The sequence below is a fragment of the Haliotis rubra genome, unplaced genomic scaffold (genome assembly GCF_003918875.1).
Source record: "Haliotis rubra isolate DU_JTF1 unplaced genomic scaffold, ASM391887v1 Scf283, whole genome shotgun sequence".
In the NCBI taxonomy this organism is placed as follows: Eukaryota; Metazoa; Mollusca; class Gastropoda; order Lepetellida; family Haliotidae; genus Haliotis; species Haliotis rubra.
The window spans coordinates 1,228,878-1,250,675 of NW_025766925.1; the positions used below are offsets into that span (position 1 = coordinate 1,228,878).

The 21,798-nt window shown below is 39.7% G+C and overlaps 1 protein-coding gene and 1 long non-coding RNA gene across 3 annotated transcripts in view; one reads left to right on the forward strand and one right to left on the reverse strand.

The window, feature by feature from the left end:
* Positions 1 to 234: 234 nt before the first annotated feature.
* Positions 235 to 21,635, reverse strand: LOC124281386. Its single transcript, XR_006899917.1, has 3 exons — positions 21,625 to 21,635; positions 19,390 to 19,398; positions 235 to 401 (listed from the first exon to the last, which is right to left on the reverse strand). It is a non-coding gene; the product is annotated as an uncharacterized LOC124281386 (long non-coding RNA).
* LOC124281383 (zinc transporter ZIP10-like) overlaps positions 4,406 to 21,798 on the forward strand; it is a 31,274-nt gene continuing 13,881 nt past the window's right edge. For both annotated transcript variants that reach the window (XM_046717420.1, XM_046717421.1), the window contains exon 1: positions 4,406 to 5,025. In XM_046717420.1, coding sequence (XP_046573376.1) covers positions 4,561 to 5,025 — 465 coding nt within the window. In that variant the 5' untranslated portion in view covers positions 4,406 to 4,560. The remainder of the gene's footprint in view (positions 5,026 to 21,798) is intronic.

The following is a 21,798-nucleotide window of genomic DNA, read 5'->3' on the forward strand; positions in this document are numbered from 1 at the left end:
GTTTCAAGAAGAGGCAGGAACTTGGTCATCTTGTAGGCTGCACTTCATGGGTACCAAGCTAATAATAGTGCTTTGTTACCAAGGTATTATTTGTACATAGATTATTATAAAATGTTACAAGAAAGTAATTAAAAAAATATGATTTCATTCAAGTGGGAATTAAAGTGGGTTTGAAAAGTTTGTTATATGAATCACTGTGATTTCTGTGGATGAAGGTGGTGGTATGTTTGTTGATTATACTATGTATTTTTATCATTTGTCCTCTCCCGAACTCTAGTATTTTGTTTTTATTTCCCTTTAAACCAAAACAATTCCTGCCCTCTACAAATGTTTATAATTGCATGTAATACTGACGATGCTTGTGATACAATGTTTTCGCCTTTGATCAAATAAGTTTGCAACTGTGATGGAAGTTGACCTATCTGTAGCCGTAATTTCATGTTGCATGATGAGAGAACATGAACACTGTGCCTGGCTCGGAGGTAATGGAGTCAGTATGTATGGACTAGTCTTTCATTGTGAACCACTGTTCTGATTCACCTTAAATGTGCTTGATGTTTTTGTGTCATACCTATTTATTTGTGCTTGTACATATGTAAATATAATACTGTCCACTCAACTGCCTCTCTTGTTGTTGATAAACTGCAGTGATGACAGTCGGTGATGCTGACATGTTAGGCCACAGATCAGGCTGCTGTTGTTTCAGACAACCTTGACCTTAACTAATATTCATTAATGCTTGTGCTTCAACTCCTGGTTGGGGCAGTGGGGTAGCCTAGTGGTCAAGGTGTTTTTCTCATGACGCTGAAGACCCGGGTTCGATTCCCCACATGGGCACAATATGTGATGCCTATTTCTGGTGTCCCTCGCTGTCATATTGCTGAAATTTGCTAAAAGTGGTGTAAAACTAAACTAACTCACTCACTCATTCAACTCCTGGTTACGTTATGTTCCAAACCCATGTGGTTTCACTGTGGTAAACTTCTAATGCTTTCAACACATATCAAGGTGAAATTCTGTCAACTTGAGTACTATTTGAATTTGTCACAAACTCCTACTCATTCCTAAAACTCTGGGGGCGGTGTGGTGGCCCAGTGGTTAAAGCATTCGCTAGTCATGCTGAAGGCCTGGGTTCGATTACCTATATGGGTACAATGTACTTAAAAAATCTGCTTCAAATGGCAATACTCCTTAACCCAGCTGTGTCATACAGACCAGTTAAACAGAAGGAATAAACTACTCATTTAAGTTGCAAAAAAACACCTGCATTTTTCATTTGAGTACAATTACCATTTCATGTGAGTAGAATATACTGTACAACAAGGTAGATGGACAGATCCCGGTTAACACACATGGATCAGAGCTGTGTCCCTGAGGTATGTTTGCGATCCTATGGCCTGGCCTGGAATCTCTTACTTCCTCTTATTATAAGAGCATTGGTTTGACCAGTTTAACCTAGATAAACACCCATCGTACTAACATTCAGTATACAATATTGTTAGGAAAACAATTTATGACACTGAAATATCTTATTTGGAATTTCACTGAATGATTAATGCTGCAAGCAGTTTATGGATTGTTTTTGTAGCTGTCAAGCACTGTTTGCACAGTACTTGTTTACTTGTAATAACACTGCAATGTAGCTGAAGAACAACATCCACTTACTCATTCTAATTTCCACTAATGTTGGGTCACCAGTAGAATCTCCATCTGAAGCATCACAGTTTGCTGTGCAGAGTGCTGTCCCTTAGGCATGGCAGGATTCTATGGTCGTGGGTTTGAATCTCTGACTTCCTCTGATTATTATCCCCCACCACTAGTGGGAGGGGGATATTGGTTTGAGGTCTGTCCATCCGAGATGATGGGGCAGATTTTCTCAGAAACCGTAATAGATAGGGACACGAATGCCTGATGGAGTTTGAAAATGGAAACCGGTTACTATTTGTTACCGAGTTATGGCATTTGTCATGCGTTTCATGACTTAGTGCATGGTATCCCCAGTAGGCATTGAAACAGCCATGTAGGCCTTGATACAGCCAAGTGGGCCTTGATACAGCTAAGTAGGCCTTGAGAGAGACAAGTAGGCCTTGATTCAGACAAGCGGGCCTTAATGCAGCCATGTAGGCATTGATGCAGCCAAGAAGGTCGTGATACAGCCATGTAGGCCTTGATACAGCCATGTAGGCCTTGATACAGCCATGTGGGCTTTGATACAGCCATGTAGGCCTTGATATATACATGTAGGCCCTCATACAGACAAGTAGGCCTTCATACAGCCACATAGGCATTCATACAGACAAGTCCTTGATACAGACAAGTTGGCCTTGATATATACATGTAGGCCTTCATACAGACATGTTGGCCTTGATACAGCCAAGTAGGCGTTGATACAGCCAAGTGGGCCTTGATACAGCCATGTGGGCCTTGGTACAGCCATGAAGGCCTTGATACAGAAAAGTAGGCATTTATACAGCCATGTAGGCCTTGATACAGACAAGTAGGCCTTCATAAAGCCACATAGGCCTTCATACAGACAAGTTGTCCTTGATACAACCATGTAGGCCTTGATACAGCCAGGAAGGTAGTGATACAGCCATGTAGGCCTTGATACAGCCACGTAGGCCTTCATACAACCAAGCAGGCCTTGATACAGAATAATAGGCCTTGATACAGCCAAGGTGGCCTTGATACAGCAAGGTTGGCCTAGATACAGCCATGTAGGCCTTGATACAGCCAAGCAGGTCTTGATACAGGATAGTTTGCCTTGATACACCCATGTAGGCCTTGATACACCAATATAGGCCCTCATACAGACAAGTCGGCCTTCATACAGCCACATATGCATTCATACAGACAAGTTGGCCTTGATATATACATGTAGGCATTCATACAGACATGTTGGCCTTGATACAGCCATGTAGGCCTTGATACAGCCATGTGGGCCTTGATACAGCCATGTAGGCCTTGGTACAGCCATGAAGGCCTTGATACAGCCAAGTAGGCCTTGATACAGCCATGTAGGCATTGATACAGCCATGTAGGCCTTGATACAGAAAAGTAGGCATTAAACCGCCATGTAGGCCTTGATACAGGCAAGTAGGCCTTCATATAGCCACAAAGGCCTTCATACAGACAAGTTGTCCTTGATACAACCATGTAGGCCTTGATACAGCCAGGAAGGTAGTGATACAGCCATGTAGGCCTTGATACAGCCACGTAGGCCTTCATACAACCAAGCAGGCCTTGATACAGCATAATAGGCCTTGATACAGCCAAGGTGGCCTTGATACAGCCAAGTTGGCCTAGATACAGCCATGTAGGCCTTGATACAGCCAAGCAGGCCTTGATACAGGATAGTTTGCCTTGATACACCAATGTAGGCCTTGATACACCCATGTAGGCCTTGATACAGCCATGTAGGCCTTGATACAGCCATGTAGGCCTTGATACAGCCTTGTAGGCCTTGATACACCCATGTAGGCCTTGATACACCCATGCAGGCCCTGATACATCCACGTAGGCCTTGATACAGTATAGTAGGCCTTAGCACTGTAAGCCTTGATACAGCCATGTAAGCCTTGATACAGCCATATAAGCATTGATACAGCCATGTAAGCCTTGATACAGTCAAGTAGGTTCAGACCAGGGTACAACTCAATTAACCATGGAGAAAGTTTTCAAGTCTACTTCAGTATTTTTCATAGTTTGAAATCAGACATCTAGGAAATTGTCCTCTTGAATACAATGTGCATGTGGTATTTTTATAGTCACATTAGTAGAAATTCACCTGTGCCCCATGTCAATAAGAAGCATAATTCCTGTCTCATAAACAACGGCGAGATACAGTAGCTGTACACCCATTTTGCTAATTTTCGGTAAAGAAGTAACCCTTGGAAAACAATTACAACGCTGAAATATTAAAAAAGAAAATCTTTTAATATCTAATATGTCACATTTATTGCACAAGAGATTTCAAAATGAGTGGTTTAAAATAACTGTTTGAAACATATTTATTTTTCAAAGATAATGACCACTGACATTTTATCCTGTCAGAGAATCAGGATTATCCTGTCCCGTTTCCCACCAGTATAAAACCCCATGCCATTCGTCTCACAGAACCGCGTACGGGCCTGCCATTGTGTGGACTAGACTAGGCTAGGCTTGCACTGAGTTGACCTTTACGTGAAGCATAGACTGCACTGAACCTCGTTTCAAATACCAGCGTTTTTAGTATGTTGTCACAGTTCCATCTTAAACATTATTATATTTGTCATACTAATTTATTTCATGAAATAACAAACAATATTAACACAATACAGTCGACTGTGAACGTTTCTATTTATAACAACCAATCGCAAGAATGGATTGTACATCCGTGCTTCACAGTTCAACAGGGAAGGGGAACCAGTCTAGACTGGTGTGATTCACATGGTATTCACGTTTTGATGCTCATTACTCCGAGATATACATGGTTAATGCGATAGTGTTATCAGAGTGAAACTGACAACATATGAATGAAAGCGAAGCAAGTAGAGGACGGTTATATTGGCTTGTGATCACATGGATTATAAAGGTAACGCTAAGACCATGCGGGGTCTCCTAGTAGCGTGTCTGTGCTGTTGCGCTGTCTCACACAGCACACGTCTGCCCGTATTAAACGGAACTTTTACATCCGACAATAATGGCTCTACGGGTGCTGTGGAAGATGGACATAACCATGGTAACAGGACAGTAACAATTTCCAGGCGGAATAAGGGATTACATTTTTCGTCATTATTGATGTCACTGTATTCGGAGTCCGAGATATTGAAAGTGAACGACTTCCTACGCATGTTGAGAGATGTTGGTGTGCCGTTCGGCGACAATCATCGACATCAGTCTAATCATCATGATCAACAGCGGAGACCAGAACCTAGTGCAGGCAACATGCGACGCCGTGAGAGAGATGTCACAAAGACGAAACAGTTACCACGTGGATCTAAAGCGACACATACTACGGGGAACAGGGACGGCAAGGACCACATGGTAATACACCTCTGCATTTGTGTGTATTCCATACAGTAGTTCACTGTTTTATCTATAGATACAGGTACATCACGAAATTTAAACTATGTCTCGTTTGGTGTCGGGGGCCGGGGGTACCCTAATGGTTAAAGCGTTGGCTCGTCACGCCGAAGACACGGGTTCGAATCCCCACATGGGTACAATGTGTGAAGCCCATTTCTGGTGTCCCCCGCCGTGATGTTTCTGGAATATTGCTAAAAGCGGCGTAACACCAAACTCAGTCAGTCGTTTGGTGTCTCATATCCTAACAATTTTTTTGTTCCAAACTCACGGTTTTTTGTTTGGAAATAAACCAAAGTGTGTCTACAAGTATCATGTTACATAATTCAGCATATTTCAACTTAACTCTGCCAATTTATGGCGTTGTTAAAATATTATTTTACAAATATGTTTTGATTTGCTGACAACACGTGTTTTTGTTTTAAAATTACATACACGTATCAAGACACATAATGTGATTTAGATAATTTTAAATTAAATTCAGGTAATTCATATCGGTATTAGAGCATTCCTTCTCGGTACAGCTGACACTTAAACGCCGCATTTAGCAATATTCTGGCACTATCACGGCGGGGGACACCAGAAATGGGCTTCACACATTGTACCGATGTGGGGAATCGAACCCGGGCCTTCGGCGTGACGAGCGAACGCTTTAACCAATAAGCTACCCCACCGCCCCCTAACACTTAAAGCTCGTATGCACGGTGGCCATTTTCTAAGCTTAACTCTAAAGTTGATTACTATACGTTGTTTCCTCAAATTGCATTGGATTTATTCGTAAAAGGATTTATCTGATCCATACCCTACCTCAAAACTAACGCGAAGAGGTACCTAAAGCTAAGGATAGTAAAGGGATGTTTGAGTAGCAAGTGGTGCCCAACGCTAAAGATCGCGAAGGGATGTTGGATCGGAAAGGAATACAGATGATAAGGAGAAACCTTGATGTAACTGACCCTAACTCTAACCAGCACGCGAGATCTGTGAAGCGAGAGCCGGCGTCTCAGCCAATTAGAGCCACAGTTAGCTGCGCCCGGTAAACTGCACTCTTGCACCAGTCTCGATTTTTTCAAATATCTAGCGCGAAGTTCCCGAGTCAGTTGTGCAGCTGTCGTTCGCTAAGGGCCAGTACGTCGACCTTTCTGCAGCACAATAGCCGTTAACAGTGAGCTTACTCGACTTTTTCCGCCTTTGTCCGCGAGAGAAGTTTCTGGATTAGTGGCTGCGCCGCGGGTGCCGGACAGTATAGTTTTACACATTTAAGTGGCTTCTTAGGACTTTGAGACAACCCGTACTTCGAAAAATACGCAAATTGAGTTGTTTTTTTTCGATTTAAGGATCTTATCTAATTGAAACCTAGAAATTTGTAGGAATTCGTAGCTTCGTCAAAGGAGGAAAGCAGATAACATACGGGGGACCAAAACCGGATTTTTTACGAAGAAAAATGTATGCTATGTAAGTTATGTGTGATCTCGTCACACATAAAACGCATGGAGTTCGACATGAGTAGGCGATTGGGTATTAAATGTAACTTCGACATTAGGAAAGATATAGTGACAAGTGTAATTGAGAACTATATACACATAAGCTCCACCTAAATCCATGGGCGATTTTTAAAATGTCCAAACATTTCTTATTGGAAATGCACGTGTAAAATACGCAGCCGACATGTTCGCGCCAAACACATTGGGCTTTACGTTTCATGATTGCAGTATGAAGACTTCAGTTTTCTGACGTGATTTTAAAGACGACACTACTAAAAATAACCTTTCTTAACGAGACGTGTACAAAACGAGACATACATGACCCAGGGATACATTGTTGCAACACAGGCTCTGACGTGAACATTAACCACATCGTTATTGGTCGATTTGTGAGGGCAATGTGGTCCAAACAGGCAATCATACACTAGCGTACAGGAATTGACATGTAAAGTACATGTTTCACACAAATTGTCACACGTACGAAAGCCCAGAGGGGTCAAAATGATTTTTGAATCTTCTGTTTTAAAATTAGTAATAACCACTTTTTTTTCTGGTTATTACCACATTTTTCTGGTAAATACCACGTTTGATACTGGTAATTATTACTTTTGAAAATAATAATTACCACTTTGTTCTGGTTATTACCACATTTAAAACTGGTAAATACCACTTTTGAAACAAGTAAATTATAACTTTTAAATTGTACTTATTCTTATTCATATTCATTTTATGAGTTTTAAAATAATATTTTAATATCACGATTGAACTTTCATTTTACATACTGAATATTATGTAATTGTTTTTCCATTTTATAATAACGCCATGTATTGATTGTTGCATTTTAGTTTGCATATAACTTCTATAGATATATTTTTATCATTTCAGAATACCTAGATTTACATGTAACATTTTCAGCTTCGGTATTAAAGAAAATCCAGAGCTTACAGGTTTTTTTTCATGACAAGAATGTCGTATCCAAATCTAGAGTTTATTTTGTGCATTTTCATTTCGTGATTGACTGATGATTATACTTCAACTTAATCGAATATATAGAGAATCTCACCAGAGTGCCTTTGATATCAAATATATCACCACGAGTTGATAAAGTTACAAATATCCGAGGCATGTCGAGGATAGTTTTACTTTTATAAACGAGTGTTGATATACGTGTATTTGATATCAGAAGATACGAGGGTGAGATTCTAAGTATCATAAAAAATCACTCTTCATTAGTTTTCAATAATAAAGTGTACATCTCTGAACATAGTTCTGCCATTAAACTTTCACAGTAGCGATGTCATAGCATTGTGATATCTTCAGGTTTTTGACGTCATTGCATTATTAGTCATGCATTGACGTTAGTGGATTGTATGAAATCTATTGTCAAAACGATATCTCCTAGCAGACATCGTTTGATCTCACACAGGCAATATCTCCGGTGGAACACAGTTTTGGATAATAACTAATGTTGTTACCCGCCCGTGGAAGAAACTGCAGTGTAATAGTTTACGGCAGTAAAACGCATAAAATTAATATGAATAAGAATAAGTACAATTTAAAAGTTCTAATTTACTTGTTGCAAAAGTGATATTTACCAGAAAAAAGTGGTAATTACCAGTTTCAAATGTGGTAATTACCTGGAAAAGTGGTAATTACTAGTTTCAAAAGTGGTAATTACCAGTTTCAAAAGTGGTATTTACCAGAAAAAAGTGGTAATTACCAGAAAAAGGTGGATATTACCAATTTTTAAACAGAAAATTCAAAAAACCATTTCGTATAGTTCAGTGTACATTTTACTTCTTCTCATTATCAGGACATTCTCCCTCTAACCATAGATCTTGCACTTGAGATAACTTTCATTTTATGTATATGTATGAACTTCGATATTTTTCATTTTTATGTATATGTATGTGACGCCCTCATAGGCCATATCGGCCGGACGCTGTACATAATATTTGTGTATTTTTATTGTCATTTTTTACAGTGTGTGATACGAAAAAAAAGATAAGTTTCTTTCTTCTTTTTCTCTGTACATTAAAAAGACGTTGACATTCATAATATACTGAACAGCAAAAAAACCCCGTAAGTTTCGAAAAAATGAAATATCATGAAGGTAAGTATTCATGTTTATGGAACGTTCATGGTAAAGTGACGTAATGATCCCAGATGAGATGATGCCATGCAATTTCACGTCCATACGAACCATTCGCACAAACACACCAACAGTGCTACAAAAACCATAAATTTAGCACGTGCATAGACGGTTCTGGATGGAAAGCATGCATTTCACCCTGAGTTATCCATTGTAAAGGTTGGTATGAAAAAACAGTTCAGGATTGACGATAGGAGGTGTACACGCCACACAAACGATGCCTTGACTAACGACTGAGCAGAGGGGAACAGTCATTTGAAAGTTGCACAGAGGTAGCTCTGCAAACGCTGTAGCTAAACAATTGGGATGTCATCTTACCGCCATTACACAACTTGCTCAACGTCATCAGCAAACCGCCTCTCAAGAACCTCAATATGAAAATAATAAAAAATAAATTTTGCCATTAAGTGGTTACAACTGTGGCAATGTCATCAGGATGTTTACAATCGGATCTTCATTTTAAATGTATGCGCATAGGTGACAGAGTGAGCAGTAGTGATGGAAATGACATTTTAAGAAACTGAAATGTCTTAAAAAGTATCATTTTGGGCTTGTAAATAGGTAGAAAGGACGTGGTAGTGAGACATGTGTTTGAAACAAAGGTAAATAACAGGAGCAATAGTTTGTATCAAGACACAGAATCGGAAGTTGAATGCCAAAGTTCAACATTTGCTTGAAAAGAAGTTGAACAAATAACACGAATTAACGCTTAAAGAGGTTCATCTTCGTGCATAACAACTTCTGGTTTCCATGTTCAGTGCTACAGCGTGAAATATCCTTGATCTCGGTTGATGGTGGGCTTATGACGTTTGATGTGAGTTTGGCTTTTTGGCTTTGGTGAGGTTGCGTGTGCTAAAGTCAGTTTGCTAGATCAGATTAGGTAATTTGTTGCTTGGGGTTTAATTTGATAATATCAGAGATGGTTGATTTGATGTCGGAATTAGTCAAGAAAATAAGATGTTCTTTCGCCGAGGCGTTGTTGGGTGCAATATTTCGCCTATGTAGCTCTGTCCACAACCGCAGTCAATTTCGTAAACAGCACATTTCGGATTGTTGTTGGTGATGTTGTTGTAATTAGTGGTGCCGTTGACGGTTGATGACTTTCGTGTGTTGGTATGGAAATAAAGCTAAATACCCGAGCGTAAATGTCATGTTGTATTTACAAGAGTGACTGAAAATGTAAATACAATCTGACATCTATACGCAAATGTGTTAATTTCTTTATCACCCCCCTACTATTCAGAGCGCTTTAATAACAAATAACAGCATTTTACCGGCAGTTCCAATGTTGAAGACCCGTAAAGATCCGGGTCAGAATATTGATCTTCAGTAACCCATGCTTGCCGTAAGAGGCGACTAACGGGATCGGGTGGTCAGGCTCGCTGACTTGGTTGACACATGTCATCGGTTCCCAATTGCGCAGATCGATGCCCATGCTCTTGGTCACTGGATTGTCTGGTCCAGACTCGATTATTTACAGACAGACGCCATATAGCTGGAATATTGCCGAGTGCGGCGTAAAACTAAACTCACTCACTCCAATGTTGAAGGCGATCTAAATATAGCCTAGAGGCGTATGAATACAAATACGGCAAAAGGTTAAGATCGCTGCCCACTGACAGAATCTCTAGCGCCAATTTAAAAAAAGTCAAAGTCTGATAAATGTATGTAAAACCTGACACTGTCGATTTTAAATGTAATGTTTTACTGAACTCTAGTGTTTATTAGTGTTGATAAATGTGTCAGACGGAGTAAACGAGAGTAACTTAAGTTGTAGTTGAAACCGGAACTGTTTCAATCATTAGAACAGACACGGTGGCGTTCGCATTATGGCCCTTTATTTCTGATAGTTCATGTAAAAAATCCTGCAACAATTAAAACATTCTTAAGACAAAACATAAACATATGCTGATAGATAATATCAATCATTAATATCTTTAAATATAACCATTTACAAAATATCATTATTGCTAATCTATTCCATATACATTGCCTCAATATTTCATTGATGACACATTCCATTTATACTTTAATTCATACATAGATAGGCATATACATATCATACAGGGAAACAAACATTTCTTATCACGTAGATATTACACAATATATTAAATATAATAAACCCACCAAGTGTGTGGACCTGGGTATAGTCAGTACACACCGACATCTTCACGAGCAATACACCTACATCTGCACGAATAAATGAAACATATATACACACTGTGCAGACTAATCAAATGACAGCAATAACAATACAACAAATACGTTTAGTTATTGTTGATTAATGAGAAACATTTAAAATATATATAATGGTAAATCCCTGTTTCATTCTTACATTTACACATTATACATTCATACATTCATACATTTACACATTATACATTCATACATTTACACATCCATACGGCAACTGTATAGTACTTAAAGATTAAGTTTAACACTGATAAATAGCTTACTGAATTATTGAATTATTTACCGTTTGTAAATAATTAGACTTATAATGCATTACATTTTGCAACACAACTAGTTACCACAAACTACTCAATATTTACAATATGACAAAGCAGCCAAATTATCAACGCATAAACACAATACGCGTATACATCCAATGAGTCTGTACAAACTACAAAAAGTATGGTAATAGACTAACCTTCGGAAATGATCTCAAGAGCTCCTATAAGTCAAAACGTGTGAGCTTCAAAATCCACAAATGCCTTGTGACCAGTTGACAGTTGAAACGTTCTGAACTGATAATAAACTTTAAACCTTAAAACAGGGGACAGTAAGCTAACAAGGTTTACGACAAAGGGACAGTAAGTGGCGTGCTTGGGCAGGCTATTGTGTGGCAGTGCTTTAGGTGAATGTGGCTGAGACAGAAAACTCATGCAGTAAGCTGAGAGAGGGGTTAAGAGAAGCTGAAGAGTGAAGTATATAATGTTTAAAATACACTAAACTGAATATTTAATTCAGTTAATACTAACGAATAAAAACACTAAATATATACAAACATTTCATCCTGTCACATAGTGAACATTGTATCGGTAGTAAAATTTTATGAATGAGAAAAGTAGTCCCGCATTCCGATGTCACGTGATTGACTCAAGTCGCTATTGAAATTTATTACCCACGTGGTCAACGTATGGGAGTTGCATACTAATCTCGTACGTCACACGTGTGTCGTATCGCGTTGACCTGTGTCGTAACGACTTGACCTGAGATTCTAACGATTTGATTGGATAACCGATGACCTCTCAGTTAGGTCATGTTGTGACGGAACTACTTTTTCATTCATAACAAACACGTGGATCCATTCATTCTACAACTAGATCTAAATGCATTGTGGGAATGTAAACATCGCGAACGTTGCCGTGTCGCTGTTTTATTGTGAGTCGAACTGAGACATTATACCCGTCGAAAAACGTAAACGCAATGTTTCCACCAGTGATGTTAGCCGAATGAAGCAACTGCAAACCAAGAAACGGGGTGCTACGGAGTAGTTTACTGTAGGAGGCTGTACGAGGCGAAGACAACTGACATGCATCGTGACGTCGGTTACCAAGGCAGTGACGTCATTACAGTGACGTCATGCAAATATTGTACTACAGTACAAAACTCTTCCGCAACCTCTTTATGAAACCGGTTTCGGTTTGAAACCAAAATATTAACGAAACTACGTTATTTTGTCAATTTAATGCATGTAAGACGTGGGTAATAAATAAAATACCACACTCGGTCTCATTACATACGAATTATACGAAACTCGTGACCTTCCTATGTTATCTGACCTCGCTTTCGCTCGGTCAGATACCATAGGAAGGACACTCGTTTCGTATAATTCGTATGTAATGAGACCTCGTGTAGTATTCTCTATGACCTCTACGGTTTATTTCACGTGTGCCACGTATCGACACTATGTCGTCACTTACTTTGACACACATGGACAAAAGAAGGTTGTAGAGGTTGGAGGATCAAGAGGAGGTAGTCTTATGTCTGCTGCTTGTGTCAGGAATCTGTTGATGTGGTGTGATGGTTTGCCTATGTAGGGAATGGAGATCTTGATGGAGGTTGATTGTGGTTGAGGTCTTTTGGAGGAAGATGATGGAGTTGTTGCCCATTCGTCACCACTCGCACCTTTCCGTAACCTGCAAGAAGACCCGTCCCCCTCTCGATGCTTGTTATGTGCGAAAATACGACAAACCAATCAGAAAGCGCGTAAATGACTGCGGTGCTTTGGTAAAAATAATCCCGAGTACTTAAATCGTTTATGGCATTATGTCATTGTTTAAAAAATCATGGAAAATATATATATCGTCATATTGAAAGTACAAAGAACTTAGCTAACAGGATTTTGCTGTCTAATGTGAAGTTTTGGATAAGAATCATGCGATTGACGGTGAGAGATTCAAATACACGCAAGTGCGTTTGTTGACATAACGGCTCTCATGGGTCCAGCTGAGGGTGTTTCTGACGATCTTGCGGGCTTGCTATGGAGATTGTACGTGCGCTGTTAACAGTTTTAGGAAATGTAATTACATGTATATCTCTACGAGTTTCAAAACAATAATATTATATATGTATGTAACTAATCAACTTTAATCTTTTACATTGGGCATATATTTCAATTCTCTGGGAATATTTTAGTCTGACCTTCTTGTGGTCATTCACCACAAGAATGTGTCTTGTAGTCATTTTTCAGCGAATTCAGTTAAAATTCCACTTGTGGTATGACAGCAAGGTTACACGTATGCCCAGTTTGAGAAATATTATAAAAGTCATTTTTTGAGTTTCTGCTTTGGGATTTAATGTGGCGGTTTTTCTTTACAAATTTGATTTGCATATTCAATGAAACAAATCCCATTTGTGATTATTGAACCCTTTTCAGAAATATAATTGGAAATATAAGGTGAATATCTGGTAATAATTACTTCAGAATATGTCTTTAAAAAATATGTTTTTTTCTTTCTTTTAGTTGTACCAAGGAGGTTTAATAATTAGAATAAATAGCTAAAACAAAAACAGCAATACAATGTATGAGTACTTCGGTGATATTAAGTACCATTGGGATCAAACAGGAATAGAGTTGTAGTTCTGATGTTCCTACGCCAATATGAAATCCTTCCAGAGGGGCACGAGTCGCTAATCGGCTTGTCCCGGAATAACACGAGTATCACGAATGAGTTGCTGCCATGTCTCTGTTGACTGTTTGGGATGGATAGTGGTTTAGGGCTACAAAGACTTTCTTCGGTTGTTCAGTTTCTTCTTGTAGATTTGTCCAGCATACGTTCTTTGATTTTCTGGCTAATGTAGAGATAATGCTTGAGAGATTATCCTAAGTTGGGGACGATGGTTGTTGGTTTGAGGAGGTACAGCACACAAAAGCATCAAGGAGTGATACTATGAATGAAAAATATCATGTCGCAATTTGCTGGTCAAACGCAATAAACAATCTCATTATCTCGTTGTTATTCACCATTTTATATAATCAACAACAAATCTAGACAATACATCAATTATGCAATATCAATTATGCAATATACATGCAACACTGGCTTCTTGTACTTTTAGTATATATATTCATTTATGTATGTTGTTTGTTACAATTCACCTGACGAAGGGGCAAGGAATAGCCCAGAAACGTTGTGATATACAATAAAGTAGTGGTGGAATTGGGTTTAACGTCGTGCTTGAGAATATTTCGCTCATATGACGACGTGCATGCGTGTGTATGTGTATGTGCGGCTGCTTGTACTAGCCCAGCCTGAAGCTGGTTTTATAGTGCTAGGCCACTGAGATACCATGCCGCAGTGAAGCATGGATACCCCACTCAGACACATTATACTGACTCCGAGCCGACAAGTCCTTGTTGTACCCATTAATGCCGAGCGCCAGGCAGTGACCAACAAGTACCATATTTTAACGTCTTTTGGTATGAAGCGGTTGGGGATCAAAACCGCGACCTTCCGCTCTCCGGGCGGACGCTCTAACCACTACACCACGGAGGCGGTCTGATATACACTAAAGAAGAAGTTGTCATCCATAATATTTGTGTTTTACTTACATACATCACTGAAGCAATGACAACAACTTGGGGGAATACTAATTGCTGTTGTTAGGAAAACATCACTGACTGCATGCACACGGAAGTACTCTATTGAGCTAAGTTCAAGATTAGCGGCAACCTTTAATATGTGATTGAATTTCCTTTAGGTAAAACTTTCAGTTGCAATTTATTAGGCAATTAGACAAGTCGCAAAAATATCATCTCGAAAAAACGTCTGTTGATCGGCACGCAAATATCGTGAATTTTACAGCAACTGTTTGTTCTGCTCAGTCTTCAACGCGAATTTTGATAGGGGTGGGGGGTTGGGGGTGCTGGTTGTTGAGAAGGGTGGGAAGGTGAATATGAACATGTTGCGGTTGGAGGATAACCAAAGCAGCATCTACTTTTCGGTAAGAGCTGGCTAGTTTGAAGGGTGCAATATTAGATAGAGGTTTCTGTACTGAGTCTGTACAGACTAGCAACAACAACAAGAAGCTAGATTCCTCAGCTAGGACTGTACACACCAAGAAGCCTCAACCTCTTACCGTCTCACCAACTAAACCAAAGGAGATCATACTATTTAACAATTTAGCGAGTGTGATATGTTTATTTCGCCAAAGCATTTTGATTTAATAAAAAGTTAATATTGCAAAAAGTGTTTTTATAAGGAACATGTTTCACAACGTTACTGGCAATGTGTTAAAACTTTCAAACGTAATGACTCTCACTTCATTTGACTCTCACTTCATTTGACACATTTTAAACAAACCAAAATGGCGCTACCCATTAGTGAAGCACGATGTAATTAAATACCCCCCGGCCTTCAAGGGGAAGTAGAATAATATGATACAGCTTAATTACAGTTTACTTTAGAGTAAATAACGAGGACGCTTGTCTCGGAACATTCCACATGCGCCTTGTGGTGCCCAGTTGCAATGTAGACATAGCTGGCGTTAGTCGATAAGAGTCGCTTGTTGCTATGACATGCTGGATTTTTTTTGGTCAATAAACAACATCAGCACATTGAAGCAACGACAAGCCATGAAGTACTCTGTTTACCAAGCTGGTTGCACTACATGATACAGTAACTGACTTGAAGCGACAGCCTGGAGTGTGATGACATCCCCGTGGGATGAACATTGCGGAGGAAGAGCAACAACATTTTGTGAGACTGCAGTGTGTTGTAAAAGCGACTGGTGTAGATGTGGTTATGAAACCCTTTAAGTATTGATCATGCATGTGGCCAGAAACAGCTATATTTCTTAGTCATAATTCTTAGTGCACAATGCACCCCGTCAGATAGCCTTGTGGTTGCCACGACACGGACACAGGGGTTGGAAAGAAACACAGATGGTGGACGTCATCTTGTCATAAACGCCAGGATACGATAGTATTCAGTTAGTCGACAAGTTTAATAAAAACATTTCACGGGAAAGTGAAAGTGACAGTAATGAAAGAACGATGTTTATTACCCACGTGGTCAATGTATGGGTAGTTGCATACTAATCTCGTACGTCACACGAGTGTCGTATCGCGTTGACCTGTGTCGTAACGACTTGACCTGAGATTCTAACGATTTGATTGGATAACCGATGACCTCTCAGTTAGGTCACGTTGTGGCGGAACTATTTGTTCATTCATAACAAACACGTGAATTCATTCATTCTACAACTTAAATGCATTGTGGGAATGTAAACATCCCGAACGTTGCCGTGTCGCTGATTAATTGTGAGTCGAACTGAGACATTATATCCGCCGAATGAAGCAACTGCAAACCAAGAAACGGGGTGCTACGGAGTAGTTTACTGTAGGAGGCTGTACGAGGCGATGACAACTGACATGAATCGTGACGTCGGTTTCCAAGGCTGTGACGTCATTACAGTGTGACGTAATGTAAATATTGTACTACAGTACAAAACTCTTCCGCAACCTCTTTATGAAACCGGTTTCGGTTTAAAACAAAAATATTAACAAAAATACGCCATTTTGTCAGTTTAATGCATGTAAGACGTGGATAATAATTTCGCTTTCCCTCGGTCAAATACCATAGGAAGGACACTCGTTTCGTATGATTCGTATGTAATGAGACCTCGTGTAGTAATCTCTCTATATATTGTCACTGGCGGGGTACTAGCGCTGTATGAAAGGAAAGGGTTGTAACAAGATAATACACTACATTCCTGGACTAAGATTTCTTGTTATAAGGCAAAAGACGATATAGATGAGTTGTGATCTGTTCAGACATGTCAACAACCGCTAGGGATGAAGACCATTATTGTGTTCACAACATCAGAAACTCAGAAATGAGAGCTTCCGTGTAATATTTGGAAACGTAAAACACTTGAAATATGAACAAATGTAACCGTTTTTGACTTTGTTAAACAAGATGTTGTCCCAAGCCAGTGAAGCGTCCGAGAGACGGTTCTCACAATCAGATGCATGACTGTCTATTATCTACGGTAGGTACAAGTGGAATTATCGAACGAATAAATCATTCCAAGGAGTAATAGTTTTGTAACTGTGCCACTATATAAAAAGAAAGTTAATGCATTTCTCTTTTTAAACAATTGTTCATAACATGTCACATATGGTTCTGTAGTTCTTGAAATTCTGGGGGCGGTGGCGTAGCTTAGTGGTTAAAGCGTTCGCTCGTCACGCCGAAGACCCAGCTTCGATTCCCCACATGGGTACAATGTGTGAAGCCCATTTCTGGTGTCCCCCGCCGTGATGTTGCTGGAATATTGCTAAAAGCGGCATAAAACCAAACTCAGTCAGTCTTTAAATTCTCGATATGGTTCTGCAGTTCTTGAAATTCTCGATATTATGTGAGTTGTTCTGGAGTAGTTACTTCGTATTTTTCTAGTTTCATTTAACGATGAAATGCATGACATTAATATTGTCAGAATGTGTACAACAATGAAAAAGGGGGGACACAGTGACACCATAAGTGGATTGAGGCCTCTGGCCCCTTTCCGTAACCTGCAAGAAGACTCGTCCCCCTCTCAATGCTTGTTCATTCGTGACCAACTCGTGTTATTCCGGGACAAGCCGATTAGCGACTCGTGCCCCTCTGGAAGGATTTCATATTGGCGTAGGAACATCAGAACTACTTCAAACAGGAACGACAACTCTATTCCTGTTTGATCCCAATAGTACTTAATATCACCGGAGTACTCATACATTGTATTGCTGTTTTTGTTTTTGCTATTTATTCTAATTATTAAACCTCCTTGGTACAACTAAAAGTAAGAAAAAACATATTTGTTAAAGACATATTCTGACGTAATTATTACCAGATATTCACCTTATGTTTCCAATTATATTTCTGAAAAGGGTTCAATAATCACAAATGGGATTTGTTTCATTGAATATGCAAATCAAATTTGTAAAAAAAACCACCTTTATTTGGCTTGTCCCGGAAGGACATTGGTGACCCACTCGCGTAATTCCGGGACAAGCCGAATAGCTTACGGGAAGGGGCGAGTGGTGGCGAATGAGTACTGGTTTCACCCGTGACCAACAGATGTGAAACTAGAAACGAATTGAAACTAGTGTAAAAATAATAATTAGTGGATTTATAAAGCGCTAAAATACTCCAGGCACTAAGTGTCTGCTCTAAGCGCTATGATGAGTGTATACATGGCATTTAAAATGAGTAGGAACGCAGAAATGTAGCAGTGATAGTATTTTCGGAAAAGGAATGTCTTTAAATGAGATTTGAAGTTGTCTAGGGTTGGTGACAGTCTAATATCATGAGGAATAGAGTTCCAGGGAAAAGGAGCAGCATAGCTGAAAGAGCGGTAGCCAAATGACTTCAGATGGCGTTTTGGCCATCTTCAGAAGATGAAGATTTCCTGATCTTAATGTTCTCACACGACTGTGCTTGGAGAGTAGGTCAGTTAGATAACTTGGCTCAGTTGAGTGAAAGCACTGATAAGCAAGTGTGAGAGTCTTAAATTCTATTCTTGCTCGTACTGGCAGCCAATGCAAGGACTTCAAGGCAGGTGTGATGTGAGAGCGCTTCTTTGTTCTGCTGATGATCCTTGCACCATTGTTCTGCACCTTCTGCAGCTTTGTGAGAAGTCTCTCTGGCAAGCCATAATACAGACTGTTGCAGTAGTCGAAACGTGATTGGACTAACGAGCGTACAAGGACACAAGTGGCTTCTCTGGAGAGCATTTGTCGAATGTGACCAATGTTGCGAAGATGGTGATAGCAGCTTCTGCAAGTGTTGGCAACCTGGCTCTCCATTTGCAGATCAGAGTCAATCAGAACACCAAGGTTTTTTTGACAGTAGAAGAAAACGGTATGTTGGCATTACCAAAAGAAATGTCCCTGTCTCCAAAAGGATGTATTTTCTGTTTTTGTCCAACAATGATTGCTTCAGTTTTTCCATCATTCATCTTCAGTTTGTTACAAGTCAGCCAGGACTTGATGGTAATAGTACACTCCTCTAGATGGGAGATAGCATTCTGGGAGTCTCTAACTGCAAATGTTCTCAGAAGTTGCATGTCGTCTGCGTAGCCATGATGATCAACACCTTGCGCCTCGATAGAATCACCAAGAGCCTTAATGTACAGCGTGAACAAGAAAGGACCAAGCACGTCTCCTTGGGGTACACCGAATAATAGAAACTCTCTTTGGGAAGACACACTGGATATCTGTACTGTTTGACATCTATCAGAGAGATATGATGTGAACCATCCCAGGGCTACACCGGTTATTCCAAACTGATATTCAAGCTGGTGTGTCAATGTTGGATGGTCGATTGTATCGAACGCCGCAGACAAATCTAATAGTACAAGGAGACCAATTTGGCCATTGTCCGCAGCATTTTGAATGTCATTCATGATACGTAGCAGAGCTGTTTCCGTACTGTTGGAAGCTCTATAAGCAGATTGATACTTGTCAAAGAGGTCATTTTGAAGAAGATGAACAGATAACCTGCACTTTACAGCCTTCTGAAGTACCTTAGATAAGAATGGGAGATTTGGCACTGGTCTATAGTTTTCCACAGATGCACTATCCGAGTTTGACTTCTTCAGTAAGGGCTTGACAACCGCTTCCTTGAAGGCCGCTGGTACACTGCCAGTTGACAAGCTGAGATTAACCAGTCTGGTCATGACAGGCAAAATAATATCAATATAGTCAAAAATCAGCTTTGTGGGAACATGATCCAGTGTACAAGTTGTGGGTTTAGAGGTTTTGATGATATGCAAAATCTCAGCATCTGTGAATAATTTGAAAGAGGCAATATGTTCACCTTGGAATTTTTGTGATAATTCAGGTGTAACACATGACTGCGGGTCTAGAGATGTCCTAATCTTCTCTATTTTCTCAACAAAATAACGACTGAAAGTGTTTGACAAATCCATGGAATCCCCTGACTTTGGGAGTGTACTATCCTTGGTCTCGCCCAATAAAGAAAATAGAAAGTCATAAAGTACACCTGAGTTTGGTGGCAGATTCTGTTATCTTATTCAAGCAATACCTAGATTTAGCTAATCGGATAGCCTTAGTGACATTGTTTCTCTCGAAACAGTGTATCTGCCTGTGAATCTCCAACTTGGTTTTCCTCCACAACGTTTCTGCGCGTCGCCTAGCACTCTTTGCCTGAAGAATCTCGTCACCGACCATGAAGATGATTTCTTAACTGAAACCTGTTTCACTGTGACAGGAGCGTACTTTTCAAGCCAAGACGATAGAGTTATATTGTAACGATCACACAACTCGTCCAGGTCAGTTGAATCACTGTGTACAAGATTGGACTCTTTCAGATCTTGACGGAAGACATTCCTGTCCATCTTCCGAGTAGTATGGTTCATATTGTTTTAAATATGCGGATGTTGAAATATATACGCGACTGTTTTCGTAAAGATTTGTTAGCAAAATATGGTCATACATGTAGTGTCACAACAAGGTCAAAGCCAACTCACTGAACCCAAAACTGTAGTCCAGATTTGTTTGCAGAGAACTATGACAGTGTTAGACAATCAGTATTTCAAACTTGAGCTACAAGTGACACATTAATGCGATGGGTGCTAAGGGTACAGACTAATGGACATGAGCAGAATCTGATATACTCTGAGCAATGTGTCCTAAAATAAACCTTGTCGCCTGGAATCTAAGATTTGCGGTGATAATGTTTCTAGCTTTGCCAGTGCCATATTAGCAATTAAGGATTTCCTCAATGTGGTAGACGTCTAACATCTACATAATTTCAGACTTTACTTCCAACACAAACTGAGTCTATGACATTGTTATATAACTGATACTGTTCAAAGTTGCGATTCACTAGGCTGTGAACAATTTGAGTCTGTATATATTGGCAAACATGGAACATTCAGCCAGTCCCTAAAGAAACACCCGAATTAATAGTTCCAAGTGATCTCAAGCTAGCTCTAGGAACGACTTTATGGGTCATTTGTCAGGTTTGGTCACTTGGTTCAGTGCGTGTCCGTGTAGCCCAGCGGGGAGGATAGTTGTTCGCAATATCAATCACTGGATTGTCTGGTCCAAATAGGTGAAGAATTGCTGATTGCAGCGTTCCCATAAAACTGAACAGTTAATACATGGCTTTATATATGAAACATAATTAAATATAATGCCTATCCCTGTCATAAATGTTGTTCCCCCCATACACAAACATGTCTACACAATGGTTCTAATAACCAACTATGCATACATACTATGTTCGACTACACTTACACCTGAAACTTGCACTTGACGCATGCGCAGACAAACACACCCTAAATAGAAACTGTATAAGGGTTATCTTTGATAAAAACATCAAAGTCTGTTGTGGGTTCATCTGATATTTCAATTTATTGATTTTACTAAAGAATCCCAATAAAGTACAAGTACTTGTGACAGGGCCAGTTACACACTTTTGGAAACACTGAATATTTCGATTTGTTCTGACAGTTCTGCCGATGTTTATTATATCTTTTACGAACGCTTCGATCTTTGCTCAGGAACGACTGCTGTCGCGGGGAACGAGACCACCGTGATGAACGCCAGAGTTTCGATAATGTAATCAAAACGATTAGGTATGGAGCTAT